Source organism: Zootoca vivipara, chromosome 6 (assembly GCF_965207765.1).
Source record: "Zootoca vivipara chromosome 6, rZooViv2.hap1.1, whole genome shotgun sequence".
In the NCBI taxonomy this organism is placed as follows: Eukaryota; Metazoa; Chordata; class Lepidosauria; order Squamata; family Lacertidae; genus Zootoca; species Zootoca vivipara.
Genome location: NC_142589.1, coordinates 13,616,502 through 13,635,770, shown reverse-complemented (window position 1 = coordinate 13,635,770; position 19,269 = coordinate 13,616,502). Strand labels below are relative to the sequence as shown.

The following is a 19,269-nucleotide window of genomic DNA, read 5'->3' as shown; positions in this document are numbered from 1 at the left end:
AGAGAGTGCGGTGTAGTGGTTAGCATATCGGTCTAGGTCTTGGGATACCAGGATTTGAATCCCCTGCTCAGCTTTGACGTTTACTGGGGCAAACTTGGGCCCGTCACTGCCTCTCTCAGCCAGTGGCCAAATGTGGCCTGCCACGATCCCCAGGCCATGTTAGGAGGCAGAATTTGCAGGCACAGTTGTCCTGATTCAGTGAGCAGGACCTACAGTCCGGACAGGCTGGGAGGCAGCAATTTGCATGCAATTGTAGGACCGGTGTGTGTGTGTTTCAGGTGAGTGCTACATCCCACAGCACCAGTAACCCTGAGCACAACTTCGCAAGCCATTGGGGTGACTCCAGCACCTCCCCTATCGGTGAAGAGCCCTCCCCTTCCTGGGAAACGTTTCTGAGCACAATTCAAAGGGTTGGTGCTGACCTTTAAAGCCCTGAATGGCTTTGGCCCTGCATACCTGAAGGACGAGTCTCCACCCCCATCATTCAGCTGAGGTCCAGCTCCGAGGACCTTCCGGCAGTTCCCTCACTGAGAAAAGTGAGGTTACATGGAACCAGACAGAGGGACTTCTCAGTAGTCATGCCTCCCATCAGATGTCAAGGAAAGAAAAAACTATCTGACTTTTAGAAGACATCTGAAGGCTGTCCCTTTATAGGAAAGTTTTTAATGTTTGATGCCTCACTTTTTAATTTGTTGGAAGCCACCCAGAATGGCCGTCCAGTTAGATGGGCGGTAACTAACTAACTAACTAACTAACTAACTAACTAACTATTAGGGATAAATCCAACTGCAAGGAAGCAGGTAAAGGTAAAGGTAAAGGGACCCCTGACCATTAGGTCCAGTCGTGACCGACTCTGGGGTTGCGCGCTCATCTCGCATTATTGGTCGAGGGAGCCGGCGTATAGCTTCCAGGTCATGTGGCCAGCATGACAGAGCCGCTTCTGGCAAACCAGAGCAGCACATGGAAACACCGTTTACCTTCCCGCTGTAGCGGTTCCTATTTATCTACTTGCATTTTGACGTGCTTTCGAACTGCTAGGTTGGCAGGAGCTGGGACCGAGCAACGGGAGCTCACCCCATCACAGGGATTCGAACCGCCGACCTTCTGATCAGCAAGCCCTAGGCTCAGTGGTTTAACCACAGCGCCACCTGGGTCCCCAAGGAAGCAGAGGCGACTGTAAAGGCAGAAACAAACCATGCTTCCAGTTCTCCAGATCTGGTTGGATTTCAAATTCCATCTGCCCAAAACAGCCCAGCCAACGGTCAGGGATGATGGGAGTTTGTAGTCCAACAACATATGGAAATCCACAGGCTGCCCATCCCTGGACTAAATGTGCCTGGGAGCTGGGACACCATCAAGGTAGGAGGCCACCTGCTGCATCTCTGCATAAGTGGCTGCTTGGGTGGTCTCTTCTTCTTAGCTTCATGGCCAAGTGGGGATTTGAACCTTAGTCTCCCAGGTCTTCCTTGGACACTCTCACCACTGTACCACACTGACTGTCTAAGATGGCGGCCTCCAGTTGTCGCTGGACTCGAACTTGCATCAGTCCCAGCCAGCATGGCCAATGAAGAGGGACAGTGGGGAGTTGTAGCCCCGTTTGCTTTGCCCAGCTTTAGAACTTCTATTTGTGGCTGATTTTGATTTGAATCTCACTGGGGGAGCCAGAATGTATCGGAACTCACCTTTTTCCTGTGTTTGGCAACTGGGGGATTCGAAGTTTCCATAGTTCCTTGGGTATGCGTGAAAAATAGGCAGGGAGCTGTAAGGAGAAAGAAGAATTTGGGCGTTCAACTAGAGGAGTGGGAGGAGAGGACAGAGGGTGAAGAGCTGTGAGTGGAAGGGGGGCATTTCCCCATCCTCTGGACCCCCTTGGAAAATCAACAAACCTGTTGTACCTGGAACTGAGTGGGGAGAGGGCAGCTGAATGGGACACAGCTGTAGCACCCTAGGGAGGTAACATGGGCCTGCTCATAAAAAGCCATCCTACAATGAGAGACTTAAGGCGACATTTACTGTTTCCAGGAACTCTTTTGGTTGTGAGACTTTTGTGGGTGAGCTGAGAGTTTGTTTGGACCCTGGGGAGAAAACACAGACTCTGAGAGGGAGGGTGTGTCGGAAGGAAAATGAACCGATGTTGACTTCTATATATTGGTAACTCTGTATTAATGTAACATTTTTACATGCAACCGTGTGTTTTTGCAATGCTTTATTTACACAGTTTGCTGTTTGTTTTTATTGACATTGCAAGAGATTAAGGGATCCAGAGCTTGGTTGGTTTGCATTCAGATGATTGCAGTGCAGCTTGTTTGTAACAAAGGACCTACCTGTGTGATGCTGACACAAATCCCTACACTAACACTATGCAACAGAACAAAAGAACAAAACGGCCTCGGCCCAGTATACCTGAAGGAGCGTCTCCACCCCCATCGTTCAGCCCGGACACAGAGATCCAGTGCTGAGGGCGTTCTGGCGGTTCCCTCATTGCGAGAAGTGAGGTTACAGGGAACCAGGCAGAGGGCCTTCTCTGTAGTGGCGCCTGCCCTGTGGAACACCCTCCCATCAGATGTCAAGGAAACAAACAACTATCTGACATTTAGAAGACATCTGAAGGCAGCCCTGTTTAGGGAAGTTTGTAATGTTTGATATTTTATCGCTTTTTTATTATTATATTCTGTTGGGAGCTGCCCAGAGCGGCTGGGGAAACCCAGCCAGATGGGCGGGGTATAAATAATAAATTATTATTAATTATTATTCTTATATCATCATCATAACAAAAAACCCATCTCTCTCCCTCCCCAACTACAAGATGTCTACGACAAAAGGGTCTACCTCTACATATAAAAGAACTGTGAAAAGGACTCTGAATTGATAGTGGGGACACAGACGTGCTTTTCCCTGTTTATTTGTTTTGTAACACAAAGTATTTAATAAAAACTTTCTTTAAAAAAGTTTTCTGAAATCAACAATTGTTGTCCTGGGTGCTGCAGTTTGGTAAGGGTGCTGAGAGTTGTTAGGAGACAACCCTTCCAGAGCTACAATCTCCCAAACACTTTTATTAAGACTGATTAGGGATCAGGGATGGTGGGATTTGTAGTCCATCAATACCTGAAAAGCCCGCAGGAGCACCATCTGAAAAGGAGACTCCCTGCCATGTCTCTGCATGAGTGGCTGCTCTGGCCGCAAAACAGATTAAAATGGGGATGAGGGAACTTCCAAACATTGTTGGACTCCCAATTGCCATCCATCCCAGCTGTTGGTAGAGACGGTAGTAGTTGTAGTCCCACAACATCTGGAGGGGGGCTGGTTCCCCTACTCCCAGATGGAAGCAAAGTCGAAAGCTGGAACTTCAGCCGTTCTCTCTCAGGGCGGTCAATTGGATCAAGAGTCCCAGAAGTGGGTAGTGGTGAAGCCCCTCCATAGGGAGTCACCCCACACACCCGGTGCGTTCCTGCAGAGGCACATAAACTTACCGCAGCTTTTTGCCCTGGCAAGTAGAGCAGGGGGAAATCAGCCAAGCTCTGTTTTCCCTTGAAAGGAGGTCATCAAAAGGCAGGCGGTATGGCAAGAGCCAATCAGAGGAAGGAAGCTGGAAGATTCCGGGGAAAGCAGCTGTTGACAGTTGGAAGGCCCAATAAAGTTGGCCAATGTAGGAGCATATCAGAATTGTTGCCACCATAACAGAACGCACCTAGACCAGCACTCGGTCTTCACAGTGGCCAACCAGATGCCTATTATGGGATGCCCACAAGCAGGTTATGAGTCCAAGAGTACCCTCCCGGCCAGAGTGGTTCCCAGCACCTGGCATTCAGACTCATGCCAGCTCTAGCTAAATGAGTTCCTGCTAAATATTCCTCTTTCAAGGAGCCTTCTAAATCTTTATCCCAGCAGATAAAGATCCTGTCTTGGTTTTGAAATTTGATTTTATATATGGGCTTTTGTTGCTTTAAACTTGTTTTTTAAAAAATATAAAAAAAATTTAAACTATCTATATAAATGTTTTTAAATATGTTTTCTATCGCAAATCGCTCCGGGATGCCTCATGGGAAGAGATGCATGAATCGAAATTAAAACAACAGCAACAACAAACAAACAAACAAACAAACAAACAAACAAACAAAGGATTCGTAGTTCTTAAACTACTGGTAGCTACTTTATTCATTTCTTTAAAAAAGGGGGGGGGGAAGAAAAACCGAAAAACTTAAGGTAGCAGCTCAAAGTTAGTCTCGGTCTACTTGTTTTATATATTAAAAAAAAACAACCCCCCCAAAAAAAACCCACACAAAACTCCAGAGCATAATTATGACAATTCCAACAGGAAACACGGTCTTTTTAAACAGTGTTCACAGTCCTCTGGAAAGATAAAAGTCCAGGGAGTCTCACGGGTCAAATCTATTTGCACAGGAAAGCTCCACAGCGAATCGCAGACTCTTCCTCTCTTCTTTGTCCTGTAGGAAATTTCTGAAGCGAGCACACTTTGAAAGAAAAACCCACCTCTTTGCGTGGGAGAGCCAATGTTCTGGCATGCTGGCTGGGGCTGATGGGAGTTGTAGTCAGTCCAAAACACCTGGAGGGTGCTGGGAACACACCAGCTGCTGTAAATCACCCAACCATGCAAAACCTAAAATCTGGAGCACTTCCTCTCTTTGGAGTGAATTTGCAACGGTCAAATCCCTTCCTGAAAAGAAGCTCTTGCTAAAGATTTGAGAATTCTCCAAGTCTCTTAAAAGAAAACGAAAGCACTAAAACAAGCCTTAGAGGAGAAGAATTAAAAGTGGAAGCTGGGAAGTATCTTCGCAACACCCCCACGATCAAAAAAGAGAGAGAGAAGTGAAAAGTCAGCCAGCTAAGGAACTGGATTCCAGAAAGGGGCCCATTCTTCATAAGAGCCCCCTTACCGCAGACCCGTGAAAACTTTGGCTACTTTTTTCTCAGGCAAGTAGCTCCCTCTGTAGGCACTTGGAGGCATTTCTGTTACCTGCCCAGACAGCAAAACAAACAAACGAAAGAGTCAGTGAAATATCCCTTCCATTTCCACCTACCCTGAGGGGCACCTTCTACAGAGTCTTCAGGCAGGGGACATTCTCAGCCTCCCTGGGCAGATAGGGTTGCCAGACTCAATAGAGGACAGGACTTCTGTGCCTTTAATTGCCCTGCTCTCTTTTGAGTCTGGAAACCTTAAAGAGAAACCAGCAGACCCTTTGTTTAATTTCCAAGCAAAGGGTCTGCTGGTTTCTCTTTAAGGTTTCCAGACTCAAAAGAGAACAGGGCAATTAAAGGCACAGAAGTCCTGTCCGCTATTGAGTCTGGCAACCCTAGTGGCAGACCATAGAGAAGGAAGTGGCTAGAGGGCACAACCTCGAAAACGGCTACAGCAATGTGATTGGCCAGAATAGCAGCGCCGTCAGGGGAAATTCCGCTGCATTTTTAAAAAGTTGGGTTTCTGTTGCAGGTTTGGGGGGAGGGAGAGAAGCCAAACAAGGGAAACAGGATACGTTTTGCTCATGAAACTGTGCAGACGCCCCACAAAATGTGAGTGAACAAAGCACAGCTAGTCCACAGTAAATTCCCAGCGTGGAGGCAGCCTCAATTCCTCATTTTGGCTGTGAAATACCTGGCCGAGGGTTGTAGGTTTGACTCAAGAGTAGACTCACTGCCACAAATGAGCACAGCTAACTAAGGTACATTCATTTCAGTGGTTCCCCTTCAAGTTGGGTGCAACCCCAAATCTTTGCCAGAAGCCCTCAAAAGCTGAAAACACTCACAGATAAAATCCTGACATGGCAAGGCCCCATCTTCCATTGAAACAGGGGCGTTCCTTGGAGGCCTCAGGTGCTCGAGAATTCCGCTTTTGCTCGATCGCTTTCTCGCACATCCCCCCAGTCCTTGGTGGCCGAATCAGGGCCCTGGGAGCGGCTCTCTGGGCTCAGCAGGGAATGCTCTGGGCTACTGGATCTCCAGCAGCACAAGGAGGAAAGCAGCTTGTTCCGGACGACCCGCGTGCAAAGGACAAACATAATGCAGTTGGCACCACCTTGGAATGTGTTACCGATGCCCTTGGGAGGGAGAAAATAATAATAATAATAATAATTTATTATTTATACCCCACTCATCTGGCTGAGTTTTCCCAGCTACTCTGGGTGGCTCCCAATCGAGTGTTAAAAATAATACAGCATTAAATATTAAAAACTTCCCTAAACAGGGCTGCCTTCAGATGTGTTTTCAAAATAGGATAGCAGCTTATTTCCTTAACATCTGATGGGAGGGCGTTCCACAGGGCGGGCGCCACTACCGAGAAGGCCCTCTGTCTGGTTCCCTGTAACCTCACTTCTCGCAATGAGGGAACCGCCAGAAGGCCCTCAGCACTGGATCTCTGTGTCCGGGCTGAACGATGGGGGTGGAGACGCTCCTTCAGGTATACAGGACCGAGGCCGTTTAGGGCTTTAAAGGTCAGCACCAACACTTTGAATTGTGCTCGGAAATGTACTGGGAGCCAATGCAGATCTCTCAGGAGTCAGGACTGGTGTTATGTGGTCCCGGCGGCCGCTCCCAGTCACCAGTCTAGCTGCCGCATTCTGGATTAATTGCAGTTTCCGGGTCACCTTCAAAGGTAGCCCCACATACAGCGCATTGCAGTAGTCCAAGTGGGAGATAACCAGAGCATGCACCACTCTGGCGAGACAGTCCGTGGGGCAGGTAGGGTCTCAGCCTGCGTACCAGATGGAGCTGGTAGACAGCCGCCCTGGATACAGAATTAACCTGCACCTCCATGGACAGCTGTGATTCCAAAATGAATCCCAGGATGCGCACCTGGTCCTTCAGGGGCACAGTTACCCCATTCAGGACCAGGGAGTCCCCCACACTCACCCACCCCGTCCCCCCAAAACAGTACTTCTGTCTTGTCAGGATTCACCTCAATTTGTTAGCCGCCATTCATCCTCCAGCCGCCTCCAGGCACTCACACAAGACATTCACCGCCTACACTGGTTCTGATTTAAAAGAGAGGTAGAGCTGGGTGTCATCTGCATACTGATGAACACCCAGCCCAACCCCCCTGACGATCTCTCCCAGCGGCTCTATATAGATATTATATGAAGCCGCTGGGTTCATATAAGCAGGCAGTTCATGGAAAAGCTCAGCCGTCATTTCATAAATTGTAAACACCGCTTGACTGTAAAAATACATCCTCAAAATGGTTTACACAAACACAGAAAAGATAAAACGATAAAATTATCACCAAGCAATAATTTAAGGCATTTGGAAGCTTAAAATGGACTAAAAACAGATTAAGACTCACAGGAACCTTCTAAAAATCTGCGTAGGCCTGTCTAAACCAAAATGTTTTTAGCAGGCACCAAAAAAAAAAAAAGAATACGGCGAAGGCAGCTTGCCTGATATCAATAGGCAGGGAGTTCCAAAGTGCAGGTGCTGCCATACTAAAACATTTGAATTCTTATAAATCTAGAATGTGGCTTATAGCCTCCCAGTGGTGCAGCAATAAAACTGCTAGCACAATTGCAAAACTAAGCAGGGTCCGATGTGGTTTCAAATTGGATGGGAGACCTTGGGTTGAGATTCCTGCATTGCAGGGGGTTGGACTAGATGAAACTTGAGGTCCTTTCCAATTCTATGACTCTATGCGGCCAATTCTGCTATGCCATCAGAAGTCAACTACACAAGATACAACCCAACACAAGAAGACTACAAAACAAATAATGTGAACACCAAATAAAGGCATATTCCATCAGAACTTGCCATCTCTATGATTCACGAACCATAAAAGTAACCAATGGGGGCAAGATCCACAGATTTAGCTGCACCCCAAGTAAGTTTCATAAGTCAGTGTCTCAGAAGTGAGAATAAGCATTACTTTATGGACATATATCTTCAAACAAATAAACAAACAAACCTCAACAACAACTCCCAGTCCTGTGATTTGGTCAAATGAGCAGCTATTAATAGAAAAAGTAGTTTACATATGAAGTCTGCATTTGACCCATCAAAAATTGATAGAAGGCAGAGTCTGGGGCTTAAAGGCAGTGGTGCACCTATTATATCAGGAATTTCCTTTATTATCTCTTCCCCAAATTTGTACACTGGTTTGCAAGACCACCACATTAATCAATAGCTATTTCTGTTGACACAGCCTAAAATTGCATTAGCATTTTTTTAATTTTAATTTTTCTGTTCCTGCCTTAGTAGTTTACACACGTTTGCATTTTGGACTCAAGATGCAGAGACCAGTGGCTAATGCAAATGAATATCAAGCTGTGCATTTATTTATCCATCAGATGTTAAGGAGATGAGTAATTCTATAACATTTAGGAAACATCTGAAGGCAGCCCTGTATAGGGAAGCTTTTTAAGGTTTAATGTTGTACTGTGTTTTATATATGCTGGAAGTCACCCAGAGTGGCTGGGGCAACCCATCAGATGGGTGGGCTACAAATAAGTAATAATAATAATAATCCATTACACAATGCTTTCCAAAATACTGAAAGGCGTGTGCTGCAGGGGAGAAAAAGATAGAGGTCCAAGAGACCAGAGTTCAAATCTTCACACTGTGGCCACTGTGACCATATAACACAGGTTCTGAAAGTCCTACATTGGCTCCCAGGACATTTCCAAGCACAATTCAAAGTGTTGGTGCTGACCTTTAAAACCCTAAATGGCCTCAGCCCGGTATACCTGAAGGAGCGTCTCCACCCCCATCATTCAGCCTTCTGGCAGTTCCCTCATTGCGAGATGTGAGGTTACAGGGAACCAGGCAGAGGGCCTTCTCTGTAGTGGCGCCCACCCTGTGGAATGCCCTCCCATCAGATGTCAAGGAAATAAACAAGTATCTGACTTTTAGAAGACATCTGAAGGCAGCCCTGTTTAGGGAAGTTTTGAATGTTTGATGTTATATCACATTTTTAAGATTCTGTTGGGAGCTGCCCAGAGTGGCTGGGGAAACCCAGCCAAAAGGGTGGGATATAAAGATGATGATGATGATGATGATGATGATGACGACGACTCAGCCCTGAAGCTAATCGAGTGCCCTTTGGCTACTAAATAACCTCTCAGCCTGACCCACCTCGCAGGATTGTTGTGGAGATAAAATTAGGTACTGCAGGGGAAGAACTGCAAACATTGCCTTGAGGTCCTTGGAAGAAAAGTTTGAATGTCACAATAAAAATAGAAAAATTCCTTCAGTAGCACCTTAAAGGCCAACTAAGTTTTTATTTTGGTATGAGCTTAAGTGTGCATGCACACGAAAGCTCATACCAAAATAAAAACTTAGTTGGTCTTTAAGGTGCTACTGAAGGAATTTTTCTATTTTGCTTTGGCTCAGATCAACACGGCTACCTACCTGTAACAATAAAAATAAATATTAATGTCACAATAAAAATAAATAAATGAAAGTCTGCCTCATAGACCTTTTGGGAACCTCTAGGATGAAGTGACCAGATTCCAGGACCTCCCACCTGCCTTACAGCTAAGATACTTACGTGAAGGACCACCAGCATCGGGTTCTGGACTGCAGGGGAGCCGCAAAGCGTCAAGACGAACCGGATGGTGCTCCAGATTCGGAGGAAGATGAATATCACTGGGATCAGGATCAGCTTCTTATCCGCTATGGAAGTCCTCGGTAGCAAAGCTGGGGTCCTCGACAGGATAGGGCGGTACTCTGACAGCGCAGCATGCTTTGGGAAAGGGAAGACCACCGTGAGGAGCGAGGGGAAAGCGTGGGTGGGGGCAGGGTCAATTTAGCATCTGTCTCAAGGGTGGGGAACCTCAAAATCCAGAGGCTGACTGCGGCCCCCCGAGTCTCCCTGCCAGGCCCTCGCCACACATCACGCCAACCCCGATTCAGGGATGTGCTGTTGAACTCTGATCATGCCTCTTGCTCGCTTGGATAGAGAGAGGGGCGTGCAAGAAGAGTGTGTAGAAAGTAGCCCAATGTGCAAAAGGTAAAATCCGTGTTCATTTCTCCACCCACCTTTGACACCAGTAAGGTTCCCATATGTCTGGAATTTCCCAGACGTAGCCAGAATGTTGCAGTCGGAAGCAGTGCCTGGGCAGAAATAGGCAGAATGTCCAGTAAAATCTGGATGTATGGCAACCCATGTCGGCAATATCGTATTTGGCGATTTCCCTTTAAAATAGCTCAACAACTTCTTTTTTTTGTGATTTTGCCAAAATATAACAACCCTAGACACTAGCCATGGCACATGGCCCCTGGAAGGTTGCCCAGAATGGAATGTGGCCCTCAGTCTGGAAATATTCCCTGCCCCATGGGCCATATGAATTGCTTTGAACATTATCTCAGTAATTGTTACAACAGCCTTGTGAGGTTGGTCAGAATCAGTTAGGCTTCTTTGCAGATGGGCGTTGTGGGATGAGAAACTGTGGTCTGCTTAAGGGTTGCTATAATTAATTGATTGATTGATTGATTGATTGATTGATTGATTGACTGGAGTTAGTGGCAGAGGTAAAACTCTGAATGAGGGACACTTTGCACATATGCATAGCACCAGCCAGAGACCTGCTTACTTTTTGACCTCAGTGGGTTTGTATCTAACTAAATCCTACTCAGAACAGACCCACCAAACTTACTTCCTTCCTTCCTTCCTTCCTTCCTTCCTTCCTTCCTTCCTTCTATTATATACCTCCTTTCCTCCAAGGAGTTCAAGCAGAATATATGGTTCTCTCCTCCTCATTTCATTCTCACAACCCAGCAAGGTAGGTTAGGCTGAGAGGCAGGGTCACCCAGTGAGTTTCATGGCTGAATGGGGATTCAAACCATACTCTCTCAGGTCCTAGCCAAACACTCTAACCACTACACACACACACACACCCCAGGTCCCTTAATGTCAATGGGTCAGATCTGAGCAGGACTTAGCGGGGAACCCCCTAAGCAGTTTTGAAGGTGGCTCAGGGATATCTAAGATAGTCATTCGTGCTCAAATACAGATAAGCAAAGGGAAAGACGCTGGCTTGGAACGTCTGGCGTGGAATGCGGCAGCCTGGGGCAGATCTGGTTAAAAGAGCGCCCCTCTGCCAACACCTGTTCCAACACACAAACTTGGTTTTAGCCAGACGCGACTAGGGCAGCTGTCGGGGCCCCCTGCAGAGGAGGATGGAATGGCAAAAGAATCTGGAATTATTTCTGTTGCCAGAAAATTATGCTCCACTACCAGGAAAAGCCAGAAACAAACAAACAAACAAAACAAAACACACCTACCAAGGGGGATAAACACTTATTGCAAATTGAGCATAACAACATGGGCATTCCAACTGCAAAACTATTTTTGTAGGTTTGGAGACTTAGGGACTGCGATGACATCGTGCAGCGTAAAAGGCTGCATCTAGCAGTGAAGTCATGTGCTTCAGTTCTGCTCCCCTCTAAGCCTAATAAATGAAATGAAATTAATGTCGGGAGGCACCCGATTTCTCAGGAGAATATGAGGGGTCCAGGTTCTGGATCTATAGGCCCTGTTGGTCTGAGATGTTCCTCTGGGAATCCTAGTCCAAAGTCTCAGGCGCAAAGCTCCTCCTGCAATCAGCTCCGAGCCTTGACCCATCCCTGACTCCCCACACGGTGCCCCTGCGGCCTCCAATGGTGTGTCAACATCCCTGCTGGATGCGGCAATGATGACGACAAGAAAGCATAGCCCTTAGGCCCCAAATGTCCACTCAAATCCTAGAGGAAATTGATGCTCACCCCTAGACAATTAGTCTTCCCCTACCTGGAAAAAAAGGAATACCTACCGCTCGGTTGATGTGTTTCTTTATGAGGATGTAGAAGACCGGGAGAGTCACGTAGGCCAGGATCTCCCACAGCTTCCCTGCGAGGAGCATCCACAGGATCCGATCCTCCGCCTCGATGTTGATCCAGCACCAGCCCACAGAGACATCGGAGGCGTCGTAACCGATCTTCTTCAGAATCACGGCCAGCACGGTGATGACAAGCGGCACTCCCCAGCTGCAGGCAGAGAGGGGGAATAATTAGCCACCAGGGCGCGGCCATTTTTTTGGTTCCAGTTCAGGAACTGTGTCAAAAAAATTCATGGATAGTGACTAGATTTTGAAGGATAGCCACGTGTCGGTTTGCACAGCAATCCACTGAGGCTGAATTAGGAAGGTTCATATCAATTTCTCCTCATTGCAAGAAAAGGAAGTCCAACACACACCCTTGTCCTCTGCCCTACCACTCTCATGGAGCACCAGATGCCACAGTCATGGAGCACCACCTTCCAAATCTTTAGAGATGACAAGCCACAACCTGATCTGCCTGCAGAAGATCTCAAGGAACCAGTCTGGGCCGTGGAGATACTCATTCCAGGTGGTGCTCTAAGCAGACACAATTGCATCTCAATCTGCGACGCCTTCAACTCCAGAATTCACTCTCAAGGGTTAAGGAAGTTGCCTCTTAATTTCCTGCCTCCCCTTTCCTTATCATCCGGATATACTGCCCTACCATTCCAGAACTAGGACAGAGTTTATGAGAGGACAAGCCTGTTTGCTCAATTGTGCAAAGGCGTTACACTGCAACTTTAGTGAGACACAAACATTGACTTCAGCAAGCCGGACTTCAGCCAGTTGACCCGAGATGTGACTGACCAACTGATGAGAAGGCATTTTATCCCAAAGCATGGGAAAGAAGTGTGTGTGTGTGTGTGTGTGTGTGTGTGTGTGTGTGTGTGTGTGGTCTATTCTAAATCTGTTGGCTAACGCTGCACATTTAGGTTCCATCTAGCTCAGTAGTGTCTACACTGACTAGCAGCAGCACTTCAGGGTTTCAAACAGGGGTACTGTATCTCCCAGCCCTGCCGGGAATTGAACCCAGAACCTTCTACATGCAAGGCAGGTGCTCTACCACTGAGCTAAAGCCCTTCCCTTAAGACGGAGGAAGCTGCCTTATACTAAGTTGTACCATTGGTCCAAAACTCCAGGGTTTCATTAGAGATGCCGGCAGTGGAACCTGGGACCTTCTGCATGCAAAGCAGGTGCTCTAACACTAAGCTGCAGCCTTTTTCTTAAGACATAGAATCTGCCATATACTAGAATGACCATAGCCATAATAATTCTGCCCATCTAACTGGGTAGCCCCAGCCACTAAGTTACGGTAGCTCAGTATTGTTGATACTGACTGGCAACAGCTCTCTGGGATTTCAGCTTCCTATGTTCGTAATCCCTCATCAACCTGCAATTCCCACCATGCCCTGGTCTGGCATCAAAACTGTTAAACAGATTGCAAGACTGGTTTACATCTGTAATGCATGCTACCTGCAGCCAAATCAAGTGACTGCGAGCTGGCCAATTCCCAAACAAACAGGCCAGGTGGATAATACTATCACTTTCCACTCAAGTCTTCCCAGGATGCTCAAAACACTCCCGATTTGCTACCGCTCTAAGATCAAGGCTGTTGAGTTAATTCAGAAAGCCTTAAATGCCTTGCCTTCAAAGTAACCACCTGATCCCTTATACTCCACCTTGATCACTGGTGTATCTTCTGATGGGGCATTTCTGGTAGTTCCTCTCACACCTGTGAGATTAGGTTGGCATTCGCCAGGGACAAAGGCTTTCATGTGGCAAGCCCTACCCTGTGGAACTCCCTGCTGCTTGAGGTTTGACAGCAACCACCCCTGCCTTCTCTTGGGATGACTTTGTCAAACTCTACTTTCTAGACAGGTGTTTACAATATGAATTTTTCTCTTTGACCTATTGCAGTCTTATCCATGTTTTTAAATTTACATTTTACAGATATTGATTGATTTTATCATATTATTGATATCAGGCAGATGCCATCAACGTACTGTTTTCAGCACCTGCTAAACACATTTTTGTTTAGAAAAGCTTGCCTATATGTTTAGAAAGCAGGTGCCAGTTAACTTTTCAAAAGCCTTATTGGTCTTAATTTTTCTTGGTGATGATTCTATTTTTTGTTTTGTTTTTACAATCAAGTAGTGTATAAACTCAATGAAACAAAGAAAATTATTATATCCCGCCTTTCTGCCCCAGACTGGGGACTCAAAGCCGCTTACACAAATTAAAACACAGATAAAAGCATTTCAGTCACATAAGCCACCTTTGGCATATGTTATGAAAGTGTGGGTCATGAATATGCAATTAAATAATGAGTATAAAGTTGTGCCTGGCTGCCTAAGAATCAGCTGGCTTTCTGAAAGGCACCCTCCTCCCCCAGCGAGCTATAAATATGCCCTAGTCATGAGCTAAGAGGCTGACCGCTTGTTGATGTCCCCTTGCAGGTGACCAGCCCGACGGTCTAGTATTTCATTCCAAATCTCACTGCCAGTCCTAAAGAGTTTCAAAAAAAAAAAAAAGCCTCTTACGCACTTGATAAACACCACCGATGGGGAAGGCGCTCCAATACAAGCACCCAAACGCTTTGAGTGTTTCCAACAGACAAACAAAGGCAACCCCCCCTTTTCCCCCCCTCCAAGGAGCTCATCATGCCAAGAACCCTGATTTCACCTTTAGCCTCCTTCCCAAATGTTCCATATTAAGGAAACCTTAACTCCAATGAGTCTACCTGCCGTGTTTCTGCATGAGTCACTGTTCTGCTCAGCACCCAGCGGCCACAACAGCAGCAACGCACCTCCCAGAGGCACACCAGACTTTATAGCCCCCGTTTTCCTCCAAGGCGCTCAAGGTGAGGCTGAGGGGGCAATGAGAGGCCCAAGGTCACCCAGTGAGCTTCATGTCCGTGGGGATTCGAACCCGTGTCTCCCAGGTACTTGTCTGACACTCTAACCACTACACCATGCTGGCTCTCATTGTAATGGCTCTCATTACAGATTCCTGAGTTTAATTCATGGCAGAGAGTAGGGATTCGAACCCTCATCTCCCGGGCTCTAATCTGACACTCTAACCACCACACCACACCACACAGGCTATCATATACCCAGAATTCTTTGGGTAGGGAATCGTGCTTAAAATGATTGGTATGTATGGAGTCTGGCTGGGCCAAAAGCCAGTGTTATAGGTTCCTACTGATGGATCTCGCTGTAGAGCGCAAAAAGCATGCGCAGAGGGCAAAATTGAGTGTGGAACTTGGTATGTTGCACTCTACGGTCCCAAAGACAAAATCTGAGCCACCCAAAATGCTATCTAACTTTGCAAAAACTTGCTGCCAATGTTCTGCTACCTCTGGATATAGGTCAGGTGAAATCGTCTGGTTTGGACGGGAAAGAGAAGCTTCTGTACTCGAATCGACAGGCCTCGCCTACCTAGGAGATAGGTTATCCTGGGAGACAAGCAAAGGTAATTTCAAGCCACACCCAAGCTCTGTTCTCATGATGGCCAAGTTCTCAAGAGGAGAGAGAGAGAGAGAGAGAGAGGAGTCAAACATGCCAAACGGCATGTCAGCACTAGGATGGGCAGAGTTCAATTTCTTGCCGGGACAAGCGCATAACAGGTTTTCCTCCTGAGGTCCGGAGAACGATTGAGCACGCAAAGCTTCCACCTTTGATCCATCCAGCCTAAGAATAATGAAAACCCATCTTGCTTGCTAGGATGAGTAGAGAGAGGGATATGCGGAGAAACCTGTATTGCGCAACAGGAGGAGCTGCAGCCGCTACTCCGCCCACTTTTGCCTCTGACCCCCACCTACCACTGGCATGGGCCCCCCAGAAGATCACCCATAAGGGAGGGCAACCCTTGGGCCAAAAAAAGGTCCCCTTTTTGACTCCTACTTGGAGATGCCAGGGATTGAACCTGGAACCTTTTGCATGCAAAGCAGGTACTCTACCAGAGCTACGAATCTCTCTCCAAGTAAATGGGCATGAGACTGCAACAATGGTTTGTGCATCTCTCCTAGGATAATATCCTGTGCTGCAGTTTTAGTGCAGCACTGTTTATTCGATTAATTGCTTATTATTTCATTTTAAGGTTTTGCATTGTAAGCTGCCTTAAGAAGTCCCCCCCCCCACCGCCCCAAGCTGGTGCTATACAAAAGCAGCCTTGTAAATAAGCCCACAAAAATTATTAGCCCGCAAAATATTTTACTAGCTTGCTGGGGGCTCAGAGAGCAGGGAGGCGCTCTCTGTCTCTTCCAATCTGCTGAGTTTCTGTGCTGGGTGGAGAGGAAGCGACCTGCTCACTCGCCTCTGTGGAATTCCTTGTCGCCTATGGCGAGTGGGCAGCTGCTGAAATGGATGTAAGTAGCCTTCACCAATCTGCTGCCCTCCAGATGTTTAGGACTGCAACTCTCATCAGGGTTGTCATAATCCAAAACATCTGGAGGGTACCAGCTTGACAAAGTTGGGAGTTTAATTAATTGAAAAGATACCAGCGTGGGGGGATGGGTAAAAAGAAAAAAAACCTATTAAACAAATGCTGAGCAGCTGGCAGGCCTGAGCGTCAAAGGGTCACTGTGGTCACTCCTCGCAGCTTGGAGGCTGGCATGTGACCACTGCCTATCTCACATGGCATAATAAAGGCTTTTCTTTGACTTGGCAAATCAGCTCACAGAGGGAGGCAGGGGAAGCCCCAGCAAGTGAATTAAAGCTGCTGTTTCTTTTTGCTGATCCCTCCCAAGCTCTCTTGCTAGCTCACCTATTGATCACATTCTCACCCCACCCGGTTTTTCAAGGAATTGACAATCTGAGTTCCATCAGTAGGCGAGATAAGAGAGTAGGGGGAAGGGATGGATCCTAGAATCTCTGCCCACAACCCTGGAGAGCTGTTGCCGATCAGTGTAAACAACACTGAGCTGGATGAACCATTGGTCCAGCTTAGTGTATGTGAAGGGAGATGGAGAGGCCTCGGTGCTAGAGGGGAGCAGACTACAGGCTTGTGGTTGTGGGATCTGCTTTTTTCTTATTTTAGCAAGAACCTTGAGGTCTACCAGCTGAAGCCAAACAGCCTGAGCGTGAAGGACTGTCCCAGTAAGCTTCATGGCTGAGCAGGGATTTGAACCTTGTTGGTTAGAGCATGGTGCTGACAATGTTAAGTTTGCAGGTTCGATCCCCTTACAGGCAACCTGCAAATTCCTGCATTGAAGGGGGGTTGGACAAGAATGATCCTAGGGGTCCCTTCCAACTCTACAATTCTATGATTCTCCCAAAGTCCAAGTCTGTCACTCTAATTACTACACCACACTGTGGAGGGACACCCCATGATCTACATAAAAGAGGCGAGTCTCTGCCCAGAGAAGCTTGCATATTTCATCTTTGGACACCAAGACTGGGCAGCAATGAAAGTCCTGTGCTGTATTTTTCTGCAAAAAAATGTGTTCGTATCAATGAATTGGTTTGCCAGTCGCAGTTACAATTATTAGGCAAGGGCAGTAGTTTACTAAATACACGGAAGATAAACTATGCCAGATTTGATCATGCATTTGGCTCCCAAATTTATTTGCTTCACCCCGGGTGAAGGTCCCCTAAAACAAGCTTCCTTAATTCGCATCAGAAAGTTTCCTCAATTTAAAACTTCCAGGGCCCTTGTTTTCCTTGATTGTTTTTTGCAGTGACCCGTAAGGGGAGTCCCCGAGGACAGGGAAGATGAAGAGACGGGGAAGAAGACCACGAACCTCACCACGTGGAAGAAGCAGAGGAGGCTGGTCCCCGTAGGCGATCCCTGAACGATGCTGATGTAGAGGTACAACGCAATGGCCATCGTCCAGAAGAAGGAGCTGGTGTTGGAGAAGGTGGACACGGCGCCCTGGGCCACGCAGTCCCACGTGGACGAGCCGAAGTCCTTCAGGGCCCCGTAGAAGTAGGAGGCGGCCGAGAGGAGGTCCGCCAAGGAGAGGTAAAGCAGGAGCTGCCGGGGCCGCGTCCGCAGCTCGGGCCACAGGGCGTGGGTGCCCACCAAAAGGCTAGACCCTAGGAAGGAGAGGGCGCACGAAACCAGTACCACCACCCTCTCGAAGGGGTACAACTCCGTCCGCAGAGCGCCGTGGGGCATGGCGGAAGGAGAGGCTGGCCTGGCCGCAGAGGCAAGGGGTCGGAGTGGGGCGGTGTGTGTGTGGGTATCTCAGCAGGGCAAATCAGGGCAGGAGAGGAAAGGAGTTAAGAGAAAGGAAGAACGCGCAGTGGGAGGCGAGGAAGGAAGGGGCGCAAGTTACGGAGGGAGAAAGTTAAGGGAAGAGAGAGGAGGGGAGGGGTGTCTTTGCAGGGGTGGCGGAAAGAGAGCGAGAGCGAGCGAGAGGGACCTGGGAAAGTGAAAGGAGAAGGACGCGGGGGAGAGCTCGGGTGCGCCTCGGGAGTTCAAAGGAAAGGGAAACAAAGCGCGGGGGGAGGAGCCGGCTGCGGACTCCGGCTGAGGCGCCCAGAGGCAGAAAGCAGAGCAAGCGACGGCTCCGGCTCTCGGCTCCGTCTCGCCCTGCTGCTCTTCAAGCCCCGGGCGGAGGCCTCGACGCCGCGTCCCCTCCCACCCAGGCTGGGGGCTGCTGGCTGGCTCCTCCTTTCGCTTCCCTGCCTTGCTTCGGAGCGCCGTAGACGGCGGACTGGATGAAGGAGGCTGTGCCGGCAGATGCCTTCCTCTTGAAGTGGCCAAGCCCCTTTCCCCCCAGAAGCTGAGTTTCTGAGCATGCACAGAGCGCCCTCCTCTAAGACAGCAGCACCAGGACCGTCCTATCTTAACCATGTGAACTATATTATATGTTTTCTTAATTTATTTGTATTAATATACAGTCATTATTTACTTAATTTCACAGTCTTTTTATTATTCGCTGTATTAATTATTATTACGTTATTTTAATATACGGTCTCTATCGGAGGCTGCAGTCCTATTATACCTGCTTCCGCAGAAGTAAGCCTCAGAAGACAGGAGTGCCTGGCGTGCTCTGGTCCATGGGGTCACGAAGAGTCGGACACGACTGAACAACAACATGGCTCAGTGGAAATCAATGGTACTGACTCGCTTCTGAATAGAAGTCGAGCATTGTCTCGACTGTATTTCAGAGCATGCATTCTCGACTTCGACCTCTAGATGTCAGCATTGTCCCAGGATGCAAACATATGCCAGAGCAATCGTCATTACAGTATATTATGCTGAACCTTACAACAAACCTGTAAGGAAGGCCAGTGTTACTGTTGTGCTAAGATTCCTGCCTGCCTGCTTCTTACAGGCATTTGATTCTCCAGTGTGAGAACAGAATTCTGGACAAGATGGGCCATTGGCCTGAGCCAGCAGGGCTTTTTTTGTGTTCTTAACTTCTCTCCAGATTGTAGTTTGGAGTGGTGGGGAGCAGATAGGGAGTAGCCTATTTAAGGCAATTAAGTGAGTTCCTGGGGTAATTGAGATCCCAACCAGGACAGAT

At 47.7% G+C, this 19,269-nt stretch overlaps 1 protein-coding gene across 2 annotated transcripts; it reads right to left on the bottom strand.

Annotated features, from left to right (window-relative positions):
• Window positions 1-4,121: 4,121 nt before the first annotated feature.
• Window positions 4,122-18,801, bottom strand: GPR157 (G protein-coupled receptor 157). 2 transcript variants are annotated; one of them, XM_060276226.2, is made up of 5 exons: window positions 17,536-18,801; window positions 11,751-11,964; window positions 9,488-9,682; window positions 5,763-6,053; window positions 4,122-4,975 (listed from the first exon to the last, which is right to left on the bottom strand). In XM_060276226.2, the coding sequence occupies exons 1-4, from the start codon at window positions 17,910-17,912 to the stop codon at window positions 5,826-5,828; spliced, it is 1,014 nt and encodes a 337-aa protein (XP_060132209.1). In that variant the 5' UTR covers window positions 17,913-18,801; the 3' UTR covers window positions 4,122-4,975; window positions 5,763-5,825. The 2 variants fall into 2 exon arrangements, with proteins under 2 accessions (XP_060132209.1, XP_088527689.1); XM_088671563.1 differs by lacking the exon at window positions 9,488-9,682 and having other exon boundaries at window positions 17,536-18,326.
• Window positions 18,802-19,269: the final 468 nt, after the last annotated feature.